At 47.4% G+C, this 26,677-nt stretch overlaps 1 protein-coding gene across 3 annotated transcripts; it reads right to left on the bottom strand.

The window, feature by feature from the left end:
• Positions 1–3,433: 3,433 nt before the first annotated feature.
• Positions 3,434–26,164, bottom strand: LBHD2 (LBH domain containing 2). Of its 3 annotated transcripts, none has more exons than XM_068398675.1 (5): positions 26,022–26,164; positions 16,299–16,401; positions 11,897–11,987; positions 7,945–8,143; positions 3,434–6,784 (listed from the first exon to the last, which is right to left on the bottom strand). In XM_068398675.1, the coding sequence occupies exons 3-5, from the start codon at positions 11,984–11,986 to the stop codon at positions 6,708–6,710; spliced, it is 366 nt and encodes a 121-aa protein (XP_068254776.1). In that variant the 5' UTR covers position 11,987; positions 16,299–16,401; positions 26,022–26,164; the 3' UTR covers positions 3,434–6,707. The 3 variants fall into 3 exon arrangements, with proteins under 3 accessions (XP_068254776.1, XP_068254777.1, XP_068254778.1); XM_068398676.1 differs by lacking the exon at positions 26,022–26,164 and adding an exon at positions 25,888–25,962; XM_068398677.1 differs by lacking the exon at positions 26,022–26,164 and adding an exon at positions 23,452–23,526.
• Positions 26,165–26,677: the final 513 nt, after the last annotated feature.

The following is a 26,677-nucleotide window of genomic DNA, read 5'->3' as shown; positions in this document are numbered from 1 at the left end:
TTCAGATGTGTCTCCTCAGTTATGATCACACTTGAGAGGCACAGCTTCAATCTGAGATGTGCCGCTAGGCTAAAGGGTCATTAAAGGTAATCAAGGGCACCAGGTTTGGTCGAAAGAGAGACCTTGAGCTAGAAGGAAGGTGCTGGGGCCAGTGGGAGTCAAATGGCTGTTTGCCCTTGCTTGTGTTTTCTGGTTGTGCTCTAAGCACCGAGTCCTCCTGGTGTTTAGCACCCCAAACCCCATCTTAATTTTTTTCTTGTTCCTACTGGAGCAAAATTGGTTTCAGCATGATGGGAGTGACTGTTCATCCCTGTGGTACCTCAAGGACTTCATGGTGGAAAAGGCACCAGGAGCTGCTCTTCCCTCTCTGCAGAGACCCTTCACAGGCGTGGGGTTAGCTCCTGTCCCCGAAGGGACGCCATCCCAGCACCTTTGGGCCTCACCACTGGGCCAAATTAACCAAAACCAGGATTGACAGGAACACCTGAGATTTAGAGAAACCTCTTCTTCAGCAGGTCCCAGCCCTCGGGCTCATGAGGAGGAGGATGAGCCACCCCGGTCTCATGTGTGTCCTGCTAGGGAAGAGGAGGGCTAGTGGCTGGGCATGGCCATTAAGAATTAAAAAACCAACCATGCTGCTTCCAGAGCCAGTGCACTCCACAGCTATGTGGAGACCATATTTGTGTCCAATTCACTTTGTTCTGCCTCGGCTGTAAATTTGGGGATTGTAGTTGCTTCCCGCCGCACATGCAAGCTGGGAGTTAAAGACCAGTACCAGTGAAATAGCACGTGAGTTGCTGGTTTTCATCCCATGTTCAGTTTATTTTGTTCTGCCCCCGTGTTTTCAGTTGCAGTTCTGTACTTGCAAGACCTCACCAGCCTGAAGAGCTAATCCAGGAGGACACACAGGGCTGCCAAGGGAAGGCTGGGTTGATAAGATAGGTGCCTGTGCTACTACTTCCTGCTCAAATCATTATCAGTGAATAGTTAACAGCAACAATAAATCATTCTTAGGTTTCCAGCGCTGTGGTATCTGGAGCTTTCCCCAGCTCCTGGGTCTGGCTGTATGTCCCAGCCACATCCCAGTCCCAGGGGTTTTCATGGCTTCATCGCCTACTGAATAGTAACGCGTGGGGGTACAGTTGCCAGGGGTACGGAGGACATGTGAGTATGTGACAATATCCAACCTATGTTTCATAAATTAAATGACTAATTCACAAAGAGAATTTGTCACGCTCCAGGAGCCATGCCAAAGCTGAATGCTGGCTTGATTGCAAACATCCATTTAATGGCTGGAGTCACTGCAATCACGGGCATTTTAAACAGATTCCCTTTGGCGTGTGGGCACGAATTGTCAGGCAGGATGCAAAGATCCTTCTCCTTCGTAGTGTAAGATCCAGGGTCTGAAAGATGAGCATGAGGAGCATAGATCCTGGGCTGTGTCCCCATCTCCCTGGAGGCCCCTGCTCCTCCGCTCCTACCCACCCTCCTAGCTGGGTGCAGGGACGGTCTCCAGAAGGGAAGTATGTTAAGGTTAGATGTGAGGTTTTTGGACCTCATGGCAGAAATGTTGGAGGAAAAGGAGGAAAATATTTTATCAGCATTCTTAGAGGAAACCTGCAACTTTTTAATGTTTCAAGTTTTTATTTTTTCATTTTTTTTTTTTAAAGAGAGAAAACCAGAAACTTTGTTAAAATCCTGGTTTTCCAGACCTGAGTAAATTTAAACTTTGGGGAGCTACTGTCTCTCTCTGAAATGAAAGCCACAATGTGTTTTCAAAGACAAAGGGAAGAAGGGTGCCCTGCTCTGACTTGTGGTGGAAGCAGTGCATATGAGTAACAGCTTTTATAACGTGAATGTGAGGGATGTGCTGTTTGTTATGGGAGTCATGGCTCCCTGTAACTGCCAGAGATCACCTTTCTCTACAAAAGAATTCACACAAATATTGGACTTGGGAAAAAAAAAGAAAAAAAGATGATAAAAACACAAATTAAGATTAGTTTGATTTAGACGTGACATTTTTTTCAGTTTAATGTCATAAAAGCCAGCTTCCATCTCTTACTGGCAGTTTAAATAAAGGCTAATTCCACTGAAAATGTCATTTGCTCCTTTAGACAGGAGTGTTAAGCAGAATACATCTAAAAGAAACAACTACTAAGTAGATGTCTGATTAAAGATAAATGAAAATATCTCATAATATGTCACTGGTATAACATTAAATGAACCTGAGGATCCAGTGGATTTAATTTTAAAATATAAATGTTAGGAGCAAGACAACAGTAGTCCCATGCTCATCTTATATAATTAGTTACAGATAACTCCCCCTGCCTTCAGACTCCAGGCAAGAGGACAGCCAGGACTCTCCACAGATCGCACAGCAACATAAAATCGGCACCGGCTGGAACTGCATCCCCTGGAGCCATCAGGTAGCACCTGTTGCACCCTTATGTGGGTGAACACCGTACACCCCACAGGAAAACCCCAGAAGGAAGGGACGGCTTCTAGGGAAGTGAGAAGGCAGCGTCAGTCCCTCTACCACCCCATGCTCAGGGTAATATATGCCTGGACATGAGATTTTTCCACGCATGGTGCATGGAAACTCCAGCACTGAGTGACATTAAGCATCAGGTATGCAAGCGCTGCAGTGCCAAAGCTGGGCTCATTGCCTCCAGCCTGGGGCACAGAGAATTTCTCTAACCATGCCACCACTTCCCACCAGGCACAGCCCTGCAGTGGCAGGTCCCCAGCCCGGCTGGGGAGAAACTGGCTTTGACCCCAAGCGATGGATTTTGCCATGCTGATGTACTCATCTCAGTGAGCATCAGCTGCTTTTGAACTGGGAAAGTAAGAGGGAGTCTCACCCTCCAGTTATCCGATCCTTTGTTTTTTTGGTAACTTGACATTTTGGGAAAAAATTGGTTGTTCAGTGGCAGACTATCTCTGCCTCTCATCTTCTCTGCCACGTGACCCCGCTCTTCTTGCACAGGGTGTAGGTTTCTAGTAATGTGAGTTCCTGCTGGGCTCCACAATAGCCTTTCCAGAAAACGTTAAAAATGTGCATTGCATTAAAAGGTGAATGAAGATGAGCCAACTGGCTCGCTGTGCAACGCAGGCTACCACCCAGGGTGAAGGGGCTGCGCAAGCAGGGCAGCAAGAAAATCCCAAGACAGAAGCAGTGAGCATTGAGCTGCCTGGTCTAGGAATGGCTCAAAGGAAAGAGATGGAGACGGCAACTGCCATTGATGTAAATCTGAATTTATCTGCATAGGAGCATGTGGGACGGAGGGCCAGTGTATTTGCACACCACGGGGCAAAGGCAGGCTTAGATCAGGCTTCGTTCCCCTGTATTAGCTGTATTAGTGGCAGGACAGGAGCTGACACCACCATAAACAACCCTTTACACTTTTAAACCAAGACACTGTGAGTACACCACTTCTTCCAATTGGTCCAATATAGGCATTTAATAGGCTAAATGGTGTAATACATCTACAGGACATACATTAGTCGAGTATTATGTACAAGAGGCATTTTACAAAATTAGAAAGAACTGAAATAGAGCAAAATCAAACAATGTCTTACTCCGTAAAACTTCCTTTCTGCACTACATGAAATATTCTACAAGCTAGACTAGAAAAATATGACTGAATGTCTTTTTTTTTCCTTTTTAGTTTCTACAAAGCTTTTAATCCAGAAAAAAATACAAAACAACTATTGAGTTTATTAGAGAGACAACACTTGCACACAGACAAATTAAGTGGACATTCATAGACCTGCAAGTTGAATAAATAGGGCTTGCTTGTATAAAACAATTTTCTCTCTATCTTGCTCTCCTATTTTAGGGCCTCTGGCCCATGTTCAGAAAAATAAAAATGGGAGGAGGAGTTTGGCTTTGCGTGGTCGTTAAACTGAGGCCACACAGCTTTAGGAGAAAGCTTTAGTTTGAAGCATCCATTTGCTTCAGGTAAAATACTCCAAGGGAGCAGCATGAGAGGGAAAAGGAAAGAGAGGGGTAATTAGGCTGGAAGGAGGAAATCTGACATTTCTATGGGGTTGTAGCTTTACGTACTAGGATGAAAAAAGTACTGCTGTGTGGCGTTTTTTCAGGGTGTACATAGAATTTTGTTGCTTCTTTGGGAAAATTATTTAGGGAAGTGCCATTGACCTCAGGTGGAAATAGGATAAGGGCCATCCAGAGCAGGAAGGGAGGGAGCGTCTGAAGGCAGACAGAGAGCACATAAAATTGGGGGAAGTGTTTCAAACAACTGTTTTTCCTTTTATAAAGTGAAAAGCAAATTAAGTGATATGTCTAACGTCATTCTGCACGAAGCTGGGCAGACGCAGATTGGAAGGAAATCACACAGCTAAAAATATGTCGTCACTGTCATCGTTTTTCCCCCAGAGCTTTGTAAAACTTCTTGATGGTCGATGCAAAAGCAGCGTTTAAAGAGCACCTTGCACCCACCCGGCTGTCTTGCCAGCGCAGCTTTCCTCCCACCACGACCAGCTGCAGGTGGGTCTGAGCCAGGGACCTCCTCTTGCTGCTCATGTGCTACCCAAACACGTAGCTTGAGCTTGTTCTCGCTTCGTTGGCTTTACCAGAAAACTGTCACCAGCGAAGGGTGACAGGGACGGCAGCCAGATTTAGGAGATGCTCTGAAACCTTCAGTTACTCTGGTGAAATTCGGTGCTCGGCCCAGAATCCCACTCATCCAACAAAATAATTCTGTGACAGCATAGGTAAGAGAGTCTACATCAAGAAGGCAAAACAGATTGTTATATAGGTTGAGAGAGCAAAGTTTAACTTAAGTATCACGTTATACTATACTACACTGCTTATAAAAAGGGTTCTAGATCCCAAACACCCCAAATAATGAGCTATAGTTTTGTACATAAATTAATGTTGCTTTGAAGTAAAATAGTCTCTTTCCTTTGTATTAAACATTCATTGCACAGAATTCTTTGTAAGTAAATATATTAAATTTGGTTGCTAAGAAGGTATAAACTTATCTTATTAATACATCTGGCCAGTAAATTTTATCCACCATCACACAATTAAAAGTTGCCATTAGAGAAAATTATTACTGGAGAAAAGAAAGCACTTGGAAGTCAACTGAGGAGTTAACGCTGGAAGAAATCCTGTTATTTCGTTCCACCTACAGTGAGCGGCTTCTTCCGGCTGCAACATTAATTGGAAGTACAGACCCCATCCAGCCCTGCAGAGATGGAGAAAGCCAACTTCATAGCTTATGGGACACTCGTCACTGACATGGTCAAACCCTTTTGAGTACATGCATCATCTAACCCCACCAACACTGTCCAAAGGGTAGCATTTCGGGCTGAGATCGGTGCTTCTCCTGGGACGGCGGGAGGGAGTCTCTGGGAGGTCCCTGTGCAGAGGAACAGGTTCACCCCTGTCAAAATGGCCCCCAAATCCCCAAGAAAAATCCACTGGAAGCCTGAGGTGCCCAGACACAGCTTGTCCCACCGTGAGCTCTAGTCTCCAGGAGGTGGCCATGCAACCACAGCCGAGGTGGCCATACAACCCAAGCCAAGGTGGCCATGCAACCAAAGCCAAGGGGGCCATGCCATGGGTGAGGGCACCCCCAATGCCCACATTCCTGCTGGCAGTGCTGCTCGGGCAGGAGGGAGGCAGGTGTGCGTCCCACCACCTTGGCCCTCCTCCACTCTCTCCTACTGCGGGTGGTTCTGGGAGGACCTGGTGTCAGGTAAAATGGAGGGCAGGTTTGGGCTGTGCTATGGAGCTCCCGTAACCCACCCCCAACCACTGCCCGGCTTGGGTTGAGGGAGGAACAGTTGGGCCTCTGCACCTACGTTATACACAAAACACATACCAAAAGAGGAATTGTCACAACAATTTCTATTAACAACGTGGGACAACTCCAGCCCTGGTGGAAGCAGGAGCCATCTTGTTGGCTTCAAGAGAGAGGAGCGCGCACCATGCCACGGCTGGACCTGGGCCTGAAGAGTGCACGAACAGCACGATCCACCCGACCAAGCCTACAACAGACTTCCTCAATCCACAAACACCAGCGACTAGCTAATCCGCTTCGTCAATGTACAGCGAGAAAGCGTTTCCAAAAGGTGCCAGCCTTATTGAAAAGGCGGCTAAGAAAAGGCTGGTTCATCTGAATTTGCACAGGTTAGCCAAAGGGAGAGAATTGCTCTGGGCCACCCTGGGGCAGCAGCCTGGAGGCAAATCTTACACTTGCATCTCTATACAGAAGTTACAAAATCAAATGGTGACATTATATTACATCTATTGTCCATAATATCACAGTGCTAGTTTTAAATGGCTAAAAACAAGAAAGGTTTTAGATTTAAGACATCCCTCCTGTAGAAATGTAACCCCTTTGTCCTGCTGTTGATACCTGAAAGCAGCCTTGCTTGAAAAAGGTAAATCCCATGAAATGTGCTAATCGAAATTAGGAACATTTTCCCTTGATAATCTCGTATTTCCTAACATGTCCCATGGTTTCCCAAGGAAAAATTAAACAAATAATATCAATCCCAGCCTGAAAACCAAAATGTTGAGAAGAACAGTTCTAAAGCCCAGACGCTTCTTACCAGGTACTAACTAAATAAAAACCTTGCAGATTTAAATACAGATTACTTTGACATGTCTTCAGAGTGTGTTAGCTTTCCAACAACATTCACAATGAAGTTTCACTTCTGAGGCCGTGGAGTCCCTACTCATCCTCTTCAGTTCTGCCTTCCAGAGTATCTGTACTGTCTTCCGCTTCTTGAGCTGGCTGTGTTAAAGTATCTGCAAAGAAATAGTTCATCAGCATTTATTTCCCCGTACAGGTACAACAGCCTTCATTTGATTTCCTGCTCCACTAGGCAGATGATCTGTCAAGGGTGCTCAGACTTGACATGAGCAATTCGTTCTACTTGCAAACCAGTAGTTAAACCTGGAGTAGGGTACTCTGAGTGCATCACAGCCTGACTTTACAGGGGATGTCAGACCTCAGGAAGGGGAGTGAGATGAGGTGATGATGCCTCTCATTAAAAGCAGGACAGCCACCATAGTGGGAGGGCTACCTGCTGTCTTAGGGAAATCTGCTCAAACTCTCAGTCCTGAAGACGCAACGAGTCCTAACATCACTGCACAAAACCAACACAGAGGCAGTAACATGCAACCTGGAGGTCAGGCCATAGATTTGGTTCACATTTCTTCTTCAATGATCAAACCCTGTGGTTGCCACCACCCAGAAATGCCAACTGGAATAGCAAGTGATTTGACACTTCAAGATCAGACCATTTGTCATCACCCCTTTGAAGGTAAGGGAAGGTGCATCTTGCACCCCATCCTGGCTGCTGTCTCTGGGCATGTGGGTGGCAAATGGTGCACTGAAATGGAAACCGTGTCACTCTTTCTTTAAGGGAAAAGGAGAGCACCGGGATGAAAAAAACAGAAATAAATAGACCAGTTCCACACTGGAGCATTCACTGTGCAAGCTACACTGCAACAAGCTCTTATCTTTAGCCATATTTACCCCACGGTGACACTACTAGTCATATCAGATATTTGTGAGCTCCTGCTACATTAATGCACTCCTGGGACACCATGATGCTTTCAAAAATGTGCAGCTGTTAAACAGTTTGTTTCTAGGCTAGGAGGCAGGGAGGTAGATATATGCTATTGAACAGGATTGCTGTTTCCTAGAGTGAACTACTAATGTGCAGTAAACTGCCTGCTGGCCATGTGAGTGGCCAGCACTGAGCCTGATGGGGATGAAAACACCACGTGCTCAAAAGCTGCAAGGCAATTTTCAGTCCACAGGACTCCCTTTCCAGTGCAAGTGTTTCTGGGCACCTTCAAGCACCTACTGCTCTTTGGTACACTATTAACTTCAATGCATAGCATGGCCTGAAACTGCTGTTTTCCTATGGGCAACAAGGATGAAAACTACTCATTCAGACCTTCCAGATCCAGCTGCTGCTGCTGCTGGACACAGACTCTTTGGTCACCATGAAGACCCTTGTCCTCTGCTGATTTCAGGTCATCAGGAGGCCAGCGCAGCTCCCCGCTCTCCACCTCCCCGGACTCGGTCGGTTCTACCACGATCGATGGCAGCCTTTTGGACAGCTTCGGGTACTTCTCACGTGAGTCTGGGAAGGCCTGGTGAGACATTTGGGGATGTGTCCATCAAAGCCTTGCCCAGGGATGCATATTCAGAGCAAGCAGAGTACACACTCCATCTTAGCACCCTTTCTACATCTGACATGCACTCCCACGTCCACCAAAAAGCCCCTTCACATTGTTGCAGGGCAAGCAGTCCTGCACAGGAAGGATTTCAGGAGCAGCTGAATCCAGTTCCTCGTCAGCCAAGCGTGGATGCAGAGGGACTAATGGGTCTCAGCACGCTCTCCCCTCCATGTGCTATCCCTTGCTGGACACAGACCAGGACCAGAAACCCAGCTTTGCTTACCAGCGTGTCAGACAGATGATCGCTGTGACTTGCGTGATTCGATGTGTGTAGTAAAAATGGAGACTCAGGCGACAAAATTCATTATGTTGCCAAACACTTGTGTTTCAGTTCTGATGGGTTTTTAGGACACAAAGGTCATTGCTGTAATGCTAAGCTAAATGGCTGCTGCAGCCCTTCTAGCTGCTGTCCTCTTACTCTGATATGAAATTCATGTTTTCTTGCAGTGAGAGTTTATTAAGAAGCCACCATTCTGCAGAGCTATTTTCTTTAATGTGAAACACTGTATTTTACGATGCATTCATGCAAACCAGGCAGCCCCAGAGATCATCTTTACACAGGAGACAGTGCCAGTTATTATTTTCATTTGTCACATTGAAGCTGCAGGTCAAACCCTATGCAGCAGTTAGAGCTTGAAGCTGAACTATGTCTTTTTAGTGAAGGATATTTTAACACACAAAAGTGCTTTCTTGTTTTCCACATAGCTGGCTCATTTAAATCTCTCAGGGTACTTTGTTTTGGATTGAGGTTTTTTTCTGGGAGTTTTTGGAGGAAAAATCATTCCAGCTCCTCCAGGATGTTAACATAAGACAAACTCTGTTGCTGCTTCGCTGAAATCTTATCTCCTGGCTTCTCAAACGTCCGTATAACCGCACTAACAGGCTGTATATTTCTCCATGCTAGCTGAGGGGTTTTTTTTGTTTGTTTTATTTTATTTTATTTTATAAAAATAAACACATTTGCACTGAGTTGCACATTTGCAACCACCCCGTACCTCACCACTGAGTTGGGGTATCTGGTTAGACCAAGCACTGCTGGTTATGTGAGCCAGCCTCTGCACAGCTCCTGCTATGAGCACAGGCAGAAACACACAGATACTCCCTAACCACCATAAAACTGGGTGCACCCTCCAGGACATTGCCAGGGACCTGGGGACTGCAGTGTCATAACCCACTGGAGGTGTTTGCTCCATGGGTTTTGCAACCTTCCTCCATCACATTAGCTGCTCTCCCTAAGACCTTAGGGTTTAGTTGTCCCACATGGCATCAGAGCTGGCAAGCCCTTGGGAAGGGCAATTCTCTTCCTACATGTCTGTGAAGCAGCAAGCACATTTTTATCATTGCTCTGATGCCTGTATCTGACTTCTGGAGATGGAAAAGAACAATAATTACCCTCACGCCCTCGCTCCCCGTAGTAGTGCTGCGGGGATTCATTACTCTTTGCAAACTTACGTGAAGGTAAAAAATGTTGTATATTATTGTTAGTGTTGCAAAGTGAGACACAATTAAGAAGGAATTTTCTGAGAAAGCCCCTTCTGTGCAGCTAGACCAAGTGAATCACTGAAGGTAAACCTTCCTAGTGCCTCCCTGAGCTGCACTCACATGGGCCTAACTCATCCTGATCAAGCAATGCTTCTCATGCTGCCTATCAGAAAAGTTGCTCCAGCTTCCCATTACACAGCCTCCTCCTGAACAGTTTATAATTTGGAAAGAAATTTCCACAGCAGCTGTCTTGACTGGGACGAATTTTTAAGAAGTTGCTAATACAATCCTGCTATTTCCAAATAGGAGACAAGGTGAAAACTGCCTGGCCAGGACAGGCCCAGAGACACCCCTGAGCAGCAGTGCGCTCTTCTTCAGACCAGCTCCCTGAGCCTCATGGCTCATCTGGCAGAAAACAGCCACAAAGCTGTGGGTAAATTGCCTTATTTCCTCCAGGGCTGCACATGCAGGTGACAGTGACCTCTTCCCCCAGCTGCTGCCCAGCCTGATCTGGTGGCAGAAGGCTGTGTGAGAGCCACCTCATCCCCAAGCCTGGTGGCAACCCCTAGCAGGGAGATCCAATGCAACAAAATTTCTGCTTTTTCATCTGCTTTCTGAAGCCCTGGGAAATGACAGACACTGATCTAAAAATGGGCTAAGAGATGATTATTACGGCTGCAACAAAATTCAGGAAAGGCACCTGTGTGGCCTCAGCTTGGCTATTTTTGTTCATGTCGTTCTCATATGGTCTTTTTTCACACCAATCACATGATGTTTTTTTTCCAGTAGAGCCCAGTATTTGCCACATCCCTCCAGGAATGAGTCAGGACTGGCAGGAAGCAGAGCTGCCTGTCGGGCCTCGCTGTGTTTTTCTGCGGAAGCTGGAGTGTGTGACGAGTGGGCAGGAGACTGCAGGAAGAGAAGGACTGGTCTCCTGGCCAGAGTGCTTGGAAGTTGCTGGAAGAAACCTAGTTTTCCCACTGAGTCACTGACTTTGTGACACCTCTCATTTCTTTTTCCTTTTTTGCCTCAGTTGGCCATCACTAAAATGTGGATGGTATCACCTTCTCCCTGAGGGGTAGGGTAAAGGAGCTGGGGGAAAACCTCTGGAGCATATATATGATCAGGAACACCATAGAAAAGCCATAAAGACACAGGTGGAGTCGGAGTTGGCACAGAGTTTGGACAGTGTGTACACTATCACAATAATGAAAACCTGGGACTCAGTGAAAAAGAGGAAAGAGAATATTGAAAATGTGGTCTTTGAGTGAGCAGCATCTATCCTGTGTGGTCGACAAGGCACGGGAAAGCCCATGGTACGCTCTTTAACTGCACAGAGCCTTCCATTACATGCACAAGTGATCTGAAAGGAATATGCAAAATTTCAGTTCTGACTTCCCTGGCTTCCAAATGCTTCGCTTTAACCTGCAACAGGCTTCTCCTCGAGCAGCTTTCTGAGTCTGCTTGCAATAATACATATTGTGTTGAGAAGCAACTCAGGTCCACCAGGACACGTTCATCTGGTTTGTCCCCAGCCGTGAAACCGAGAGCCACGAGCACAACCACAGAGCACAAACCAGAGCGCAGGGGTTGTCACAACAGGGGCTCGAGGCATCGTGATCCCTCCTGCTGGGAACAGCACTGCAGGTGGGTACGCGGGTGGGTGTCTGAGACTGCCTGGGGACAGAAAATGCTCTTGCACCTGCTAGCAAAAGGTCCTGACCAGCGCTGCTGCTACGATGCCACGGCCATTTATGTGAATCACACCATTGTTTCACATGGTCTCTTTTCTAAAAAGGGAGCTCCCTCTGAGTCCAAGGAAACTTATCTCATCACAGGGGTGGCTGTTAAAAGCTGTGGTACAGTATTGGCTGGATGCCTTCATCACGTGATGGTTGCTCCAATCTGAACTCTTGGTGACAAACACCCCCTTCGCCTGCATCCCCACAGGGACAAGGCATCGCTGCCACCGTGTCCCTGAGGCCTGGCACCCAAAAAAAACGTCCCACCAGAACTCTCATCTTTTAAACACAAAACCTAAGTAGGATCAAACACGTATTTCAGGGCTTGTTCTTCTGTCAGCTGTGCTCTGCAATTCAACATCTACGTGTATGACAGTTACTGGTTGCATTATATTGCTCTTGGAAAGCAACTCAGGATACTTTCCAGTTTTTCTAAAGTTACCTGGCTTGAAGGGCCTCCTTCTTCCTCAGGAGTCTGGCTGAGCGTGAATTCCTCCATCACCGGTTCCCGTGTGTTCATCACCTCTGTCATGCTGCAAATATTAAATCAGAATTGGAAAACTCAGCTCTGAGCTTCAGCCCCACAGTTAATTTAACAAAAGACTTTGGCTTTTCACATTTGTTAAAATAATTGTGTTACAGATTGTCCTTTCTAAACAGCCCCCCGAGAAGTGTTTCCTTGGCCCTCCAAGCCAACTGCTATCACTGCATCTGTGATGCAGAGCAGGGCATCGACCCCAGCTGCCCCCCCAGCCAGCAGAGAGGACCCCCATAGAGTCCCAGAGTCATTAGCAGGAAAGTATGAGCCCTCCTATGTTATCAGCAACCAGTTCATTATCAATATATGAGCTCAGAAATTGCATCTGTTGACAAAAAAAGTTACTCATGGAAATATCAGCCTTTAATTACATTCTAATTCTGATTCTTCACAACACCTTCAATATTTGCTCTTCCCAGATGTCTCTTCCATTTAGGTATGAGCCCACACTTCTTTTTAAACTGTTAATTCTAGACACACCAGCTATACTGGTGTCTAAGGGCCAGATTTTCAGTCGTCTTTACTTGCCTGAGTGTTCAGAGAGGTGTTGAGTGGGATTTTCAAATGCATCAGGGAAGGTTTGGCACCTAAATCTCATTTAAACCAGGGACTTAGGAACCTAAGCTGCTTATGTGCCCATTAAGCATCCCCCTGTGATGTTTGGCACCTGACGCACTACGGCGCTGGCCCTTGCACTCTCCTTGTTCCACTGGGCACTCCGGCACCCTGGAGCAGAGGGGTGAGAGCCAGCTGCAGTCCTCGCTGCAGGGAGCTCAGCCCAGCCCATGGCTGGGTAGCTGCGCATCTCTACGGCATTAGGATTTTCCTCACATTTGAGATTTATAGATACAGCATTCTAATGAAAAATTTGAGGATGCCTGAAAACTTGATAACATGCAGGAGCAAACAGAGCCTGAACCGCTCTGTCTGACCTACAGACTGAAGGAGTCACGTTCATCTTGGATGGGAATACATCAACCCTGTATGGGTTTGGCCCTGGGCATTTCACTCTCCCTAGCTGGCATTCGTCAGGTACAGCAGCTACTGGCTGCCGGAGCCTCCTGCAGCACGCAGAACGTGGGCATCATCAATCACACTGCCCTGCCACCTGCCACGGCAAGCAGCCCCTTTAGGCACGACTAAATGTTGCCATTAATTCTGGTCCTGCTTCACACACAAAAGCCTTCTTTGTAAAGGCTGCTCCTACTGAGAAATGCAAACTAACACATCTTAAGGATAACTTGTTTCAGGCTTACATTACCAATTACCCCACAAAACTAAATTTTACAATATCTGCAATTACTACAAAACCCTTCACAATTACTTTAATTAGCTGTAGCACAGAGCAGCGTGATATCGCAGCGACCTTCACTCCCACTGCATCATATTTAAAAAAGAGCACGGCAGACCCAGGAGACACTTGACCTCAGCTGTGGGCCAGGACCCGACCCCATAGGCATCCATCAGCTTAGGGAAAAGCCCTGAAGCACCAGGCTTGGACCCAGCCAACGCTGAATTAAACGGCATGCTTCCTGGAACACACACACAGAGCAGGAGAGAAGAACCAGGCCCCAAAACTCAGCAAGAGGCTGAACCAAACCCCTGATCTGGGCATCCCCCAGCTCACACAGCCTGAATCCTCACAGAGCCACAGCACAGTAGAAGAGGGACAGATTCTGCCTGCTAGGAAGAGAGTTTTGAGCTCCCTGCCCTTGCTTGGACCTGTCCCCTCTCCAGGGATACCACATCAGGACACCACAAACCATCTAATCAGTAAAATACATTTATTTTCTGGACACATGCTTTTATTCCTGCAGCATCCAGTGGGCCATGCCATTGGGCACCCATGGACGACAACACTGAGGGACTGGTGATCTGGAAATGAGAGACTCTTTCCTGGAGCAGTAACCGTGGGCCCAGCTGTGCCAGCTGTTCCTACACACCAAGACAGTGCTTAAAAGGACAGAGCTGTGCCCTTAGACCCTTCCCTGCCCAAAAGGAAAGCAGCACTCCCTCCATTGCCTCCTCTTGTTGATCACCCCTGGTGCTCATGGAGTTCTTGCCTTTTTTCCCCCTCCTGGTCCTGATCTCTTCCTTGGTCCCAGAGGGACCCTTTTGCATCCCTCCTGCTGCCCCTCCAGCACTGCCTCTGCAGATAACCACACTGAGCCATAGCAGGACCCTGCTCTCCCACCCCAACTCTTTGGGAGGATTCAGTTTTGGGGGTTTCACACCGCCTGTTAGCCAGACACCGCCATGAGCCTGGAGGAGCACAGGGCCCACTGCTCTGACCATGTCCAAGATTAATGTCTTTCTTTTCAGATCCTTTTTGGGGTTCAGTGCTCCATCCCCAGCTGTCCTGGATTGCAGGGAAAGGGAAATGAGAAAGCATGTGTCTGGCTGGAAATAATCTTGGAGGTTTTGGCGGGGGGCGGGATTTGTGAAGTCCTGGGTTTGGCTACCACAGAGAAGACACGTCCCACTGCTGTGTGTCCTGGGGGTTGGTCCCCGCTAGCCAGCAGCAGACTCCTGCAGTCACCCATAGCTGGCTGGTTTGTTTTAGCAGCCTTTCAATACATACCAAGTGTTTAAAACACCTTCTCCATCCTTGTTCTATGGGACATTAGAGATATACATCCACACATGCACTGTCAAATGTGTCATATGAGCTCAAAGATGTTGTTAAGACCTCATGAAATTCTATTATTGAGCAATAATGGGCTCCATGCTTCCCTAAGACCACATTACACCCCGCAGATTATTTCTAAATGACAAAGACAAACGATTCTGGCTAGGAAAATGGTGACAGTCCTGTCAGTGTTAAAGCAGATGCCTCAGTGAATCAGCTCCCAAGCTGTTGAAGCCCAGGCCATTTCACAAAATCTGTGCAACTTAAGGCTTTGATTGAATAGGATGGCAGAAGTGATTGTACTTGATGTGTCTCAGAAAAGAACATGGGGCCAGGCAATTGGCAAAAGAATTAGGCTTTAACTGGGATAGATTAATTGTTCTCAGTCTCCACTTAGAAACAGTAAAGGAAAGCAGAAGAAATCCATATGGGCTGTGAAAGCAGTGATGCTTCTAACAAGCTTAACTAGGTATTTAACTCTAAAAACGACTAGAAGTAAAATAATTGAGAGTGTTGCTGCAAATCAGTTCATCTGAAACTTCGAAATCACCTGTACAACATCACTGAATTGTTTATAAAGCCAGAGAATCAGAAAAAGGGGTTTGGTTGCTGCTTAGGTCTTTTTTACCTGATTTATGGGCAGTAGAAAATTTTACTTTTCAGTCAGTTTTGATGGAAAAATATTGAGCCACTTTTACTGCTGCTTTTATGTGAGATGTACTAACATACAACAGAAAAGTGGCTGATACAAGCAAATTATTATAAGAACTATATCTCTTTTAAATTCGGTCTTGTATTCTTTTTATGTAGATGCTGATATCACCTTTTTATGTAGATGCTGATATCACCAATGACACGCAGTAGCCATAGTGATGCAAAACAAGGCAATAAATAGCATTTACAAACAAAGAATAAATTCTGTTCTCGTGGATGAGTCACCTGTTTTGAACCTTAAAATTCTTGTGGCAGTGAATTAAGAGATGCATTTACTTCCCCTAGGTTTAATTAAGCTCAAATATACCAATTAGGGGAGAAAAAAAGCAAAATCTGTTCTTGCTTTTCTGTGAGAAAACTACATTTAGAGAAGATTATCTTAAATGCTACTGCTACAGTTGCAGGACCACGCTATGCTGATCTTTTTCCAGGGGCACGGAGCAAACGCACAGCCCACTTTCTGCTGTTTGTGATGGCGCTAACAAGGTCAGTACATACAGAGCAATATATAGGTTGACAAGTCCTAAACCATTTACCAGGAGAAAGCGCTCAGAAACAATGCACACGCATTTTTGTTTTAGTTTTTGAACAGAGGGCAAAACTGACCTGTGAAATTCCTGGTGGCAAAACAGTATTTGATTGAGGACCAGCTTCAAGATCCAAAACCGTGAAGCACTTATGAGGCTATGGAAAACAGGCAGGTTGCGTGATGCAAGCAAAGATTTCCTTAAGAAGAGGGGCAAAACCACATTTTATGGGACAGGCTGAGCCACAGTGGGGAACAGCTGTTACCTGAAGCAAGGATCAGCTTGGAGGACGCTCAGACATGCACCGAACTGAGGCCTTATCCTGCTCTCCCCTCACCAACCAGGATGGGCAGCAAAGGGGACTCCTGGCCAGAGGATGAGGCTCCATGGGGGACAAATGGCAAGTACAGGGCAATGACAGAAGAGAGAGCATTACCTTCAATCACATCAATGGATGTTGCTTCTGAAAACTGTCCTTGCTGCAGATGTTCACTTTGTTGATGAAGTGTTGTGTAATCTCTGTCAAACTCTAAAAGTGCCTGAAAGAGACAATACAGCAGAGTGAGAGCATTGCAACCAAAGTGACAACGCTGGCAGCGACCAGTGGGAAAGAGTACTGAAAACTTGCTGCAGAAGCTCCTACTGTGAAGGTGTGTATAATTTTCTACACCAGGTGGGAATTGATCTCTCTAGGGATGCAGCTCGTAGCATAGCTAGTGAATTACCGAGGCAATTAATGTTCCAAAACCACCCAAACCCCTTAGCTGAAATACCTTGCAGTCTGACTCTTTTTGCATGATAAACCTTATTCCTTAGTGTAAGCTACATAAAACCTGCTGAAACTGGGACACTCGAAAATTCTCCAATACAGGAATTTTGATGATAGTTGGAAAATTAGAAAACAAAAATGTATACCCTTATTTGGCAGGATCAGTGTGCTTAGTGTGACAATGGTTCAAAACATCAAAGAACGAGATTCCTGTTCAAGAAGCTACTGGTCAAGACACAAAGAAGACAGGTTGAAAGAAGGATAAGTGAGGATTACATTACTGCACAATTATTACAGATGTCACAGGAGAAGTGATTTTTGCAAAGGTCGAGTCCAAACTAAAGGTAATACTTTGACTGGTATCAGGACAGGGAGCCTGGTGAGAAGAGGTGAGGATCCCACCATTTCAAAGTGTGAATCACCATTTTCTTATGACTTCTCTGTCAGAAGGTCTTAGCTCTCAAAAAGCTTGAGAAGTGCTGAAATATAGTCAGTATCTTGGCCAAAGATGATTTTCTGAGAAATTTGTTTAGCCCTACAGCTTGCCAAATATATATTCATGCCAGCCACAGCTATTTCCTTGGATGGGAAAAAGGTGTTTCCAGTGACGTGAATGGCATTAGTGTATATATTCTATATCCTCCAGTGGTTTGGATTCCAGCCCAAGTGATTAAACAAATCTACCTGCTCTGGAGGCCTTCCTACCATGATTTATAACACCAGATTAACCGCACACTGATTTTATTCAAAAACAGTGACAGGGGGAAAACTGTGCGTCGCATTCTGGAGTTTCTTCTCATGCCACAGGCCACGCTTATTGCAAATTGGGGAAGCAGGAAATCACATCTCCATCCCCATGATTCAATTCAGAAGGTTTAATTCTTGTCTGGCAATTTTCCTTCCTAACCAATGATCAAACCAACCCCAGAGAGGCTAATGTTGTGTCCCTTAAAAATTCATGACTACATTCAGTGCTTGTCTCTTGTATGGAAACCAGAGAGCATCTGATATCATGTTATCCAATACTCTGGGAAGAAGATTTTTATCCCACTACCCATTACAAAACCGCTGCTATTAAACCCATGAAAATTCAGCATAAACTCATCTACCTTCAGTCTCTCCTTTAGAAAATACTGGATGTAATAAGAACAGTTATGACACTGAGTCTTCTCTCAATAAGAGACAAAATGGTATAAGAGGTAACGAACTGGGCACTACATCGCCACTGGTTGGAATCCAAACCAGGCCACTTGCTATTTAGAGGTATCTTCAGATGCCTGGTTAGCGATATATAAGAAACCACGCAGTACTGAATTAATTAAACCCACATCCATTGCTTTTCCAGCCTCAGCAAAAGACTTCTGGATTGAACTGACCCAACACCAGTCTCCTCTCCAAAGTTTTAGGGAACTCTGTACTACAGCACGTGCAATGTTTGAGAGAGGACATCAGCCCCTGGGGCTCAGCTACTTGAACACTGTAATAAAAGAAAATCACTCGAGGACTGCAGCGTGGAAGAAGTCCCTTCTCCCAGCCCCATACAGCCATATTTAGAACCACAAAAACTTCTTCCCAGTCAAGGTTGTTGAAGAGTTCAGTGTTTCCACTGTATAAAACTACCAAAATGCATTCATTCTCTGAAGAGGAAATACTCACTTTATCTACCTAATAGATGTGATTATCTTCTTTGGCGAACACTAGAGGAAACATAAACTAATACCCTTCCTTCTACAATACTGCTTTATCTTTTAAAAACAAGGCATGGCTACTGAGATCATGCGACAAACCTTTACTGCAGTGGAAACAGTCCGGAAATGACTCAAGTAAAGTCTTTTTCTGCTTATCTCATCTTGTCCACTCTTACTTTTACTCACCTTTGTTGCTTTGCTGATTAGCCTAGCCTGGAGCCCATTTGCTTCACACACTCTCTCCCGACCTACTCCTCTTCCACCCCCCAAATTAACCTGTCCTCCTTTGCCTCAGCTTGATAACCAGCTGCTTCTCTGGCTCCAGGAGTACCAACAGGGCTGTGCAGCCCTTCTTGCTTTTTTGCTCTGACAGAAACCCGAAAGCTCTTCAATCATCTGAAATGGGTCAGCTGTGCATCAGCTGGGCACCATGCTGTCACCATATCCTCCTCCTCTCCTCATTTGTCACACACCCTCATCCTGGGGTGGTATGGGACCTCTCTGAGGAAAGTACACTATGATATGTTACATGTTGCATGTTGGGGCTGGGCTGGGATCTAGGAGTGTTTGTGCCTGACCACAACAGAGAGAACCATTTTCACGTAGCCCATGAAGCATTGCCAAGCAGAGCTATACGATGATGTGCACATACACTGCTGTCAACAGTGACCAAGAAGTCTCAAGTCTCAGAGACCAGTGGCACTGCCTGGCTACCCCTCCTCTGGGCTTGGAGAGCCCTGCTACACTTCCTAGTAAAGAACAGTTGATTTAGGGACTACTCCAATGAGCTGGTCATGCCCTTGCCTCTTTAGGAGCTGCACAACCAAGGAAAGTGTAAGGAGATACAACCAAGGGGATGATAGGAGAGATGGTTCCACCAGTGAGACCAAGCAACGCCTCAGTGGTGGCCCCTTTGCCCAGATCAAGGGCCCTCCACCTCCCACTCCACCCAAAGGGATGAATTTACACCTGTGCTGCTTGGCATGGGCTGAAATCCCAGGCACCGAAAGATGCTCTCCAGGCTTCTCTCCCACTTTGGAAAGCATCTGGGGAACACTATGTGTTTGGAGTTTCTCTACCACAAGGACACAGTTTGTCCCAGTGGAGTGGTCTCACCTCCCACGGGAGGACAACCAGTGCCAGGGAGCAGAAGCAGGATGTTGTACAGCAATTCTGGCCAGCTGGGTGTGTGGGAAGCCCAGCCTGGCTGTCTCTCCTGAGTTGTGCCTGGCCATGCCGTGTGGGGAGAGGACTCCACCATGCACAGCAGCGGAGGCCTTTCCTTGGGATAAATTCACCATGAATTGCAAAGTAGCTGTTTTTAAGGTGAGCGCGTTTCATCAGCGAAACAGAAATAGGAACCGGCCGCAGGTTGCAATCCTAGCAGCCCGCAGATCGGCCGCTTGATAAAGGAGCCCCGCATTTCAGAGGCACCGAGCCCCAAACACTTCCCGGGGGGCAGCAGCACCTCCAACATCAAGTCACTGTTATTTTGAGATGCATCATACTCTGAAAGCATCACTGCTCCTCTCCCAGCTGCCCCAGTGTTGGAGACAACCAGACGGCAGAGGGAGACCTGACCTGGGGTGCCAGGGCTGCTGCTAGATTAGCAGGGCCTGCGGGACAGCCTCCTCCCTCCTCCCCTCCCAGGCTTCCCAAGCTAATCATTCCCCTACTGAGCACTCATGGAAATATTATGATAACAGCCTAACAATACCACATTGAAGGTGCACCTTGTAACAAATAAGTGTAGATAGGCGGCAGAAATTGGCCTTGAACCGCTGCTCCGTGTGCAAATTTATCATTTTTCTGGCACTGCAGAAACGGGGAGACCTCCCTTTCTTATTTCAATGGCACAATCCCAGGGGCTTTACCAGCCCCGTATTTAAATTGCACTGGAGAGATGTCCCCCTCGCAGCTCTGCGGGCTCAGCCTCGCACGCAGGAGGACTGTAAACACCGAGCTCTGGGAGCTCGCCCGTGCAATCGCAGGCACACGCGGTTCCCACTGATTTCAGATAGCGCCTCAAACAAACCCGGACTTCAGCCTTGGGCGTCCGGTCCCCCCCGCTACACCCCTCTAAAGCCTCTGGATAAATGCAAACTTTTCTTCATTCAAGGAGTCTGGCCTTTGTGTGTGCTACAAAAAGAAACCCCTGCTATTGATTACGAGGAAAATTGGGACAGGGCATGCATGAGAATGGTGCTAGGCAGTAGAAGCAATGGTCTACTGCTGGATTTTTGCGAAGTGGAAAATTTCAACGAGTCACGGTGAACCCTGCTCAGCAATTCCCAATAAAGAGACAGGTCCAAGGAGGTCTTTCCAGCCAGAAGAAGAAAGGGTGCATTATTTGGGCCACCTCACTGCAGCAGATCAGGCTGTTAGTTCAGCCAGGGTGGGTGCATCGGTGATCTACAACAGAGCTACAGTTGTTGTGGTGGATGAAGCCACAAAGGGGCTGCTCACACGGTACCAGAAGGTGCATGGCCCTGCAAGAAAACATGTCAGTTGGCCAGGTGCTTCTGTAGATCCAACCCTTCTATGCCTTGGTCTTATGTTAGTGTCCTAGGAGGAGGGAGCTATGGCTTAGGTCCTGCAGTGCGTCAGTCTACACAGGCGGCCTGGGTCATCCAGAGGTAGGACCATGCCTGGTACCTCTGCTGGGGTGGGATATCAGCTTCAGCATCTTGGCACAACCCAAAATATGTGCTTGCCTCAGTGATACTCTGCAGCCTCCAGCTTCCATGAGTGCCTACCAAGCTCAGCTTTTGGACACTGTGGATAGGAACTTGGACAGCTTCTTTGTTACCTCTGGTTGCACATTTGTAATGGATGCATTTTATGAAGTGTTGTGGGTTCCATGGGACCAGTGAAATGTAAATTACCGCATGGACCACAGAAGATAAATGCGTGTGTGTATGAACTCCTATTTAAACCTCCCACTTCTTTTTGGATGTAAATCTCTTTCCTAAGCAACTGAGAAAAGTGCGATATGTGTCAGAGTCTGGAGATTAGAGATCTGTTCTGTTCCCTCGTTTCAGAAGCTCTTGTCTTTGGCCACCCACGCAGTACTTGAGTTCTGCTCTCCGCAGGCCAAAGCTGCCTTCCTCTCCTCAGTGGCGTGTGCTCTGCAGAAGATGTTGATCTCTCTCAGGAAGCAGTGAGATGAAATGACTCCCGATGTGGAGGAGCAGGCATTTCAGCATGAGACACAGCACATAGTTTGGGAGAGCAAAAAGGGGTAGGAGGCTGCTATTTCCAGATCATGCTGCCTCTCGCCGCTAACTTCGCAGCAAGCTGCAGTTTTTACTGTTCCTGCTCCAAAGAAGCTACTGGGGTAAATATCACCCTGGGGGATTTCTCAAGTGCTCATCTGTGGACTACCAACACTAGAAAACACAGGCTTGCAAAGGGCACGGCACGGGCAGATCACTCTTAACTCAGCTTCCTTGACTCCTGGTGTTGCACAGTGAGGCATTGAGGAGCCGTCATTCTTATGTCCCCAGCTCCTGGAGCGCCGTGACTACACACAAACCTCAGCTTCAAGGTTGTTGTAGCTGTTCAAGTTCCTACTGGCCCTGTTTGCAAAAAGGAGCCAAAAATTTGACTCATAAATGGTCAAAGAGAAAGGAAAAAGAACTAAAATGTGCCTGTGTTTAACTATCACAGTTTTTAAAGCAATCTCATTATTTGAGGGTGTTTTAACTCAAAGTTCTTCACAAATTATGTTTGCAATCCTGCTTGCTATGGGTGCTTCCTTGGTGGGTTTGTCTTTTTTCTTTTTCTTTTTTCCTGGCTGCTTTTGAGAAGCTCATTTATTTCAGCTCTTTGATCTCAGCACTAAACTACCTGAGCTTCCTCGCAGTAGATGCCACAAGGGATAGGTACGGCAAGGGAGGAGAGGGGGGCGGCCAGCCAAGATGCTCGGAAATAGGGATGAGGAGCAGGAAGCATGTGCAGAGCAGTGGAGGGAGGAAGAAGCAGAGCAGATGGGAAGAATGACTAAGCCAGTTCCTCCGAATGCTGGTAGACCTCGGTATCATGGAAATCTCCGCAGAGTCCTCATGGAACTGTGTGCCAAGAGAAAGTTTGGATTTATTTTTTTATCATCAGATTCAGCAGTTAATTGATGTGAAAGGACCTCATTAAGAAAACAGCCCCATCAAAATTAGAGATAAGCCTCAACAAGCTGTTAAATGTTTTTAGAGGTATGTCTCCTGGTACTTGCTGTGCAAATACTCTCTCATCTGAGAACTTGCTTTTGGGATCGGAAATGCCTGTGCTGAGCAGAGTGTTTCTGAGCTCTGCTCACGCAGTGAACCTTGCATTGGCTTCAATTTCTCAAAACAACCTTACGAAGCCAGCACCTTGCAAATAAGCATATAATTCCTTCTAACTCAGAGCAACCATTACTAAAGGGTCTCAGAAAGAAATGGTTTTGTCTCTGGGATCTTCCCTGGAAGATGAAGATTCTCTCATCCCTCGTATGTCATGCCATGATTGTCCCTCACCTTACAGCACCCGTGGGAACTGGTGACAGATGAAAATTGGCTTCCTGGGCTTCTTTCTACTATTCCCTACATATTCCTGGATGGTCCTGAATACGGGCCACGGTACCACTAGCAGATGAGTGAGGAAAAAAGTATCTTAGAGCATCAACACAAAGTAGGTGATTCTTAGATGGAAATCTCATGGGAAATGGCTTGTGAAATATCTGATGTCTTTCTGGCACTGTGAAAGAATACTCCGGACAGTCTGTCACTGGGCTCATTTCTAGGTAACAGAATAGGATAAGAGGTTAGGTACGGTCAGGTAGAACGGTATTTACTTAAAAGATAAACTAGTTCTTTCCTTGTAACTTTGGGGAAATTAGAATACGGTGTTGACAGTGCTGTAATATGGTGCAATATTGAGCATTTACTAGAGAATTTAGTAAAGCCAGCAAAGCAAAAGTGTTAGATTTGACAAACAAGCAAACAAAAACCCACCAGACACTCCTAAGAGAACAAAGACAATGAAGAGACTTTTAATGTTCCCTATTGCTAATTAACAGCTCAACCGCAGGTGTCGTGACATCACAACCTAACAGCAGAGATGCAGATGGTTTTCTCTAGGAATTAAAAATCAGTCACCTTAATTGAATTTCCAAGTATGGGAATTTGCTCCAGCCTGAGATGGAGGATATGAGAACATCGTGTGCTATCGCAGTAGGGATGGGCACGATGGAGGGTGAGGACAACACACAGCTAAAAATAAAGAAATTATGAAAAAAAAAATGCGGTATGGTTTTTTTTGGAATGAGTCATTAACACTGAAAGCAGATATGCATGAACAGGGCTATGAGTCTTCCTGCCAACCAATTAACAAGCACGTTCCGGATCTAGAGGTCTCCTAAATATTTGCACACGGGCAGTTTACGCATGTGCGTGTCAGAGACAGAACTCAGCTGAAAATTCAGGTTACATCTTACAGAAGTTGCAGTGGTCTCAACAGAGGAGATGGATTTGGACTGTTCTCTCCTAGTCCTATGGGGATATGGACACTATGGGGCAAAATGCTGCAGGATCAGTCAGTGCACTCTGATGACAGCAGGGGCTTGTCCTGCTGGACCACAGCTTCTTCCGCAGAGGATGGTACTGGTCACACTCTCTGAACTGTGAAGGAGAGGTGATCCCAGCCCCTAAAGGACTTGCAATCAAAGAGGGACAAAGGCTGAAGCAGGAGGCTGAGATAAGGTTTTAAGGACCTGTTGGCAACAATCAGTCTTTTTCATTCTACCTAGTTGTTATTGGTTGGCGGTTTTCCTGGGGTTTGCAATAAAGTCTTCCTTTGAAGAGGCAAAATGCAGGAAATTGATTCATTTACAGATTTTTCCAGACAAGGTACACTTGTCTGAGGAGCAAAGGGAAGGGCTGTTGCTGAGGCAGATGCTGGTCTCCTTGAAGTCACGGCAGGGCTCTTCCTGCCTTATATGACAGACGATCCACCCTGGATCAAAGCTTCTCTTGACTGACCCCTCCAAAATAGAAAGATGTGGTTAAACAGGCTCAAAAGCAGGGGCATAATGTCAGAAATGAGAGAGAAGGAGCAATTTCAGCCTGCGACACTATGGTCTTGGTACCTGATCTATGCAAAAGCCTGTTGCTTAATACAAAGAAATCATTGTGAGAAGGGAGAGAAAGTAGCTACTATATCTGCACATTCATTTCTTTTGCTAAAGTAATGTACCACAGGCGTTAGAGGAAATTCCACTTGATTGATTGACAAATTGTCAGGCTGGATCGAGAACGCAAGGAAACCAGGTCAAGGTTTGCTTGTTTTCTCTCTGTAATCATAATGTTGACTCTGAAAACATGTTTTTTAAATGGAATATTAATTATCGAAATCCTGAGCTGTGAGCTGGATTCTTTTCTGGGCAGAAAATTTGTTGCTCATTAAATCTAAGAGGCGGAAAACACTGGCTTGAGCCTGGTTGTGTGTAGGCAGATTTCTCTGCTTCACCTTCATTTTCGGGCTACTCATAAGGAAGCATTGTGCAGAGAGCCAGGCGACGGGACAGACACGAACACCAACATCTGGGTCCTTCAATAAGATTTGAACCTATAGCCAGGAGGGCTTCCTTCGCTGTACCATTGACTACACGACTGCAGTAAAGATCGCAGTCAGGAAAAGACCAACGGAAAGAAATTTCTCTCTGTGTATTGCTTATTGTGGCTTGAGGAGTTAACGCTACATCCAGCCTAACCTAACTCCCCTCCGCGACTGTAGCCATATTCAAAGATCTACAAACATGGCTCTGTCCCAGATGAAAAGAAAATTTTTGTGGTATGTTCATTTGGCAGCAGGAAAATATTCACACCCCTTGCTCAGAGTGAAACATAGTCCTCATTTACAGAGCAAAGTAGGTTCTTTCTTTCTCTACAAGTAGTCCTATGTGTGGTATTTGCTACCTGATGGGAAAAGCAGAACTTCAGTGCTCTTTTACCCAGCTCAGCAAGGCTGCAAGCAAAAGCACCATTGTATTAAACTTGCGCTTTGTTACCCGCTTCCTCGCCTCAAAAGTTGCCTTGAAAAAAAAAATGGAATAAAGGAACAGCTGAGGCGATCGCAGACCACAAACCAATAGCTCCCTCAGTGCTACGCTCATTCATCAGGATTCCTTCACACAGCCCTTCGGCTGCCGGACAAACTGGTTTTTTTTTTAAAGGAGAACCCATGTCTCAGTGAATTCTCCTTAACATCCTTGAAGCAAAAAAAAAAAAGCATCTGGAGGAACAAGACAAGGAAGAGCCGCGCTTTCTGCCCTTCCTTCCCCGAAACTCCCCGCAGCCGGGCGCGGAGCAGAAACCCCTTTTCCCGGCCGGCGCTCGGCCGGCTCCCGCGCACCGCCCCGACCCGCTGCCTCCCCGCACCGCCCCGACCCAACCCGCTGCCTCCCCACACCTCGCCTCCCCGCACCGCACCGCACCGCCTCGACCCGCCGCCCCGCTCCGGCTGCTGGCCCCGCCACGGGCGCGCTGCCCCACGGCAGGAGGCAGCCGCTTCCCAGCTGCAAGCGGAGGACTTACAGGTGGTGGCTCTCCCCCGGGCTGCCGCCGGACCCCCGCAGGCGATCCCGGGACGGTCGCCCACACACCCGCCCGCCACGCCCGGCCACCCGCACCTCCCCCGAGCCCGGCGGAGATCCCCCGGCCCGGCTCACCGGCGGGGCAGGCGAGGCGAGGCGAGGCGGCAGCCGCCCGCCGCCCATGCACGGCGGCAAAGGGGAGCCGGCAGCTCCGTCAGCGTGTCCGCATCCTCCCGGGCCGGGCGCTTGCACCGCCGCCGCGGCACCTCCCCGCCCCGCGGACCGGCCCCGCCGCTGCCGGCGAGGGTAGACCACTCCCCCGGCAGCGCCGGCGGGGCGGCGCGCAGACGCGGCCCCCCCCGGCACGGCACGGCACGGCACGGCCCCCCGCCGCGCCCCGGCAACCCTGGCGGTCCCGGCACTTTCTGCGGACACGCGTGGAACCGCAGGGCCCCACGCAGCCCCGACCCCCGCACGGGACAGAGGGTCCCGGGAGCAGGCACTCCCCCGGAGCAGCTCCCCCTCTTGCCCTGCTCACGGTTGTCCGGCCGACACGGGGCTCCCGGCCCGTCCCCGCAGCAGTCCCTGCTGAGAACACGCTGAATTCAGGAGGCACAAACTTTTCCTGGTTCTTTTTTTTTGGGGGTGGGGGTTCTATTGGGACGGCGAGTGCTCCACCCCGGGGTGAGCTTCCCAGCTGCATCCCCTGCCCGCGGCAGGGACACGCTCTCTGTGGGCAGCATCCCGTCACCACGTCGTCCAGAGGGGCCACGGAGCTGATGGGCGGACTA

This window comes from Nyctibius grandis, chromosome 4 (assembly GCF_013368605.1).
Source record: "Nyctibius grandis isolate bNycGra1 chromosome 4, bNycGra1.pri, whole genome shotgun sequence".
Taxonomy (NCBI): domain Eukaryota; kingdom Metazoa; phylum Chordata; class Aves; order Nyctibiiformes; family Nyctibiidae; genus Nyctibius; species Nyctibius grandis.
This window is presented reverse-complemented; position numbering and strand designations above follow the sequence as displayed.

What these genes read in the sequence shown, in the direction of transcription:
- LBHD2 (XM_068398675.1), bottom strand. Translation starts at nt 11,986, where the DNA reads ATGACAGAGGTGATGAACACACGGGAACCGGTGATGGAGGAATTCACG. An exon ending in AAGGAGGCCCTTCAAGCCAG is followed by an intron (nt 8,144 to 11,896) that starts GTAACTTTAGAA and finishes ATGTCTCACCAG; the next exon opens with GCCTTCCCAGACTCACGTGA. An exon ending in GCAGCAGCTGGATCTGGAAG is followed by an intron (nt 6,785 to 7,944) that starts GTCTGAATGAGT and finishes ATTTCTTTGCAG; the next exon opens with ATACTTTAACACAGCCAGCT.